Raw genomic sequence first — 1967 nt, 5'->3', positions numbered from 1 at the left:
AAAACCGCGCGGTAAATCTCTTTGAAGAGTCATAGCCCACCATTCCTGATCATTACACACGTTTGGATGTATTGTGTGTGCGCGTGTTGGCAACGCTCCGGGACTAGTAGCGGGACGAAAACCTAAGAAGACTAATAATAAGTATGGGCAATAACACGATTGCAGCCCGGGGTGTTTTCGGGGGGGCACCCAAGCCAGACGTCAGTTTAAAGGCAGAATGTCAGTCAGATGGCCGCCGTGCATTCTGGGTAACGAGGACTGCAGCTGGTTAGACGGCTGGAAATGATCAACATGTCATCAAAATAAAAGCCTAAAATAAATAAATTGTAAAATAATAAATCCTCAAACTAAATTATAAATAAAAGGCCAAAAATGTCCAAAGAAATCTAACCCTTGTTTTTTCATATTTAATCATCCAATCCTCTGAGGTAATGGCAGAATATCTCTAGAGATATACAATATATTTATCTATAGCTATATACAGTATATATACACACACACACACATTTCTACCAAACCACTAATTTCCATTTAGTGTTGACGTGTTTAATGAAACTTCTGTTGGAATTCAAATATTTATGTAACTGAAACCAAATCAAAGCAAAGTACACACAAGTTTATAAAGTACAGAGGTATATGAGGTACAGTTTAAGATGAGCAACTTTAACGTTTAACGTTAAGTCTTTAATTTGTCGACGACATTAAAATATAAAAAGTTTATAGATGTGATTTTTCCTGATTAAACCCGAGCAGGTGAAGCAGAAATGGGACAAAACAGTTTAATAATATTAATAATAATAATAAATATAACTTCATGTCCTGGAGGACAGGGCTGCTGGTCCCAGTGTGTGTGTGTGTGCGTGTGTGTATCAGGGCTGGTTCTGTGTGTGTGTGTGTGTGTGTGTATCAGGGCTGGTTCTGTGTGTGTGTGTGTGTGTATCAGGGCTGGTTCTGTGTGTGTGTGTGTGTGTATCAGGGCTGGTTCTGTGTGTGTGTGTGTGTGTATCAGGGCTGGTTCTGCTCCATCTCCCTCCAGCTCTTCCACAGTAACAGGTCTCGACTCTTCGCCAGCGCGACGACGCAGCGCGGCAGCTTCAGCCCGTTGAACTGCCCCACGCCGTCGTCATGGCCCATCGCCAGCATCATGGTCACGTTACCTAGCAACCACAGACAAGCAACCAGTCACACGACTCTGTGTGTGTGTTAAGTTTTTTTTAAAGGAAATTGTTTTTAAGACAATGATAGGCTTTAATTTTGGTGGGAAGAAGAAACTTTCCGACCATAGAGTCTGTAGAGCTGTGTGTGTGTTTGTTTGTATGCATGTGTGTTTATGTGCATGTGTATATGTGCACGTGTATGCATGTGTGTGTGTGTGTGTGTGTGTGTGTGTGTGTATGCATGTGTGTATATGTGCGTGTGTGTGTGTGTGTGTGTATGCATGTATGTATATGTGCATGTGTATATGTGCATGTGTATGTGTGTATGTGTGTGTGTATGCATGTGTGTGTGTGCGTATGTATGTATATGTGCATGTGTATATGTGCATGTGCATGTGTATATGTGCATGTGTATGTGTGTATGTGTGTGTGTACCTGTGTGATACGAAGTCAGTTCCTTCCCTGTAACACTGTTACTGATGTTGCTAACGGCAACGGCGGCGTGCAGCCCGGCGTGGTACGCCAGCTTCGGCTCGCTGACGTCGGCGCAGTCGCCCACGGCGAAGACGTTGGGGAAACCCTCCACCTGCAGGTGGGCGTTGACCTTCAGAGCGCCGTTGGCCGCCATGCAGCCGGCTGGAGGAACACCCCATACACATCCATCCAACAGTCAGAAAAACACCCCATACACATCCACCCAACAGTCAGAAAACACCCCATACACATCCACCCAACAGTCAGAAAAACATCCCATACACATCCACCCAACAGTCAGAAAACATCCCATACACATCCATCCAACAGTCAGAA

General features: G+C 44.3%; 1 protein-coding gene across 1 annotated transcript; it reads right to left on the bottom strand.

The window, feature by feature from the left end:
* Nucleotides 1–864: 864 nt before the first annotated feature.
* On the bottom strand, nt 865–1799 carry aifm2 (apoptosis inducing factor mitochondria associated 2). The gene is made up of 2 exons (XM_034865840.1): nt 1593–1799; nt 865–1157 (listed from the first exon to the last, which is right to left on the bottom strand). Exons 1-2 carry the CDS (start codon nt 1783–1785, stop codon nt 1006–1008), a joined length of 345 nt encoding a protein of 114 aa, XP_034721731.1. The 5' UTR covers nt 1786–1799; the 3' UTR covers nt 865–1005.
* Nucleotides 1800–1967: the final 168 nt, after the last annotated feature.

Source organism: Etheostoma cragini, unplaced genomic scaffold (assembly GCF_013103735.1).
Source record: "Etheostoma cragini isolate CJK2018 unplaced genomic scaffold, CSU_Ecrag_1.0 ScbMSFa_2891, whole genome shotgun sequence".
NCBI lineage: Eukaryota > Metazoa > Chordata > Actinopteri > Perciformes > Percidae > Etheostoma > Etheostoma cragini.
The sequence above is the reverse complement of the archived record's forward strand: the minus strand, read 5'-3'. Positions and strand labels throughout refer to the sequence as shown.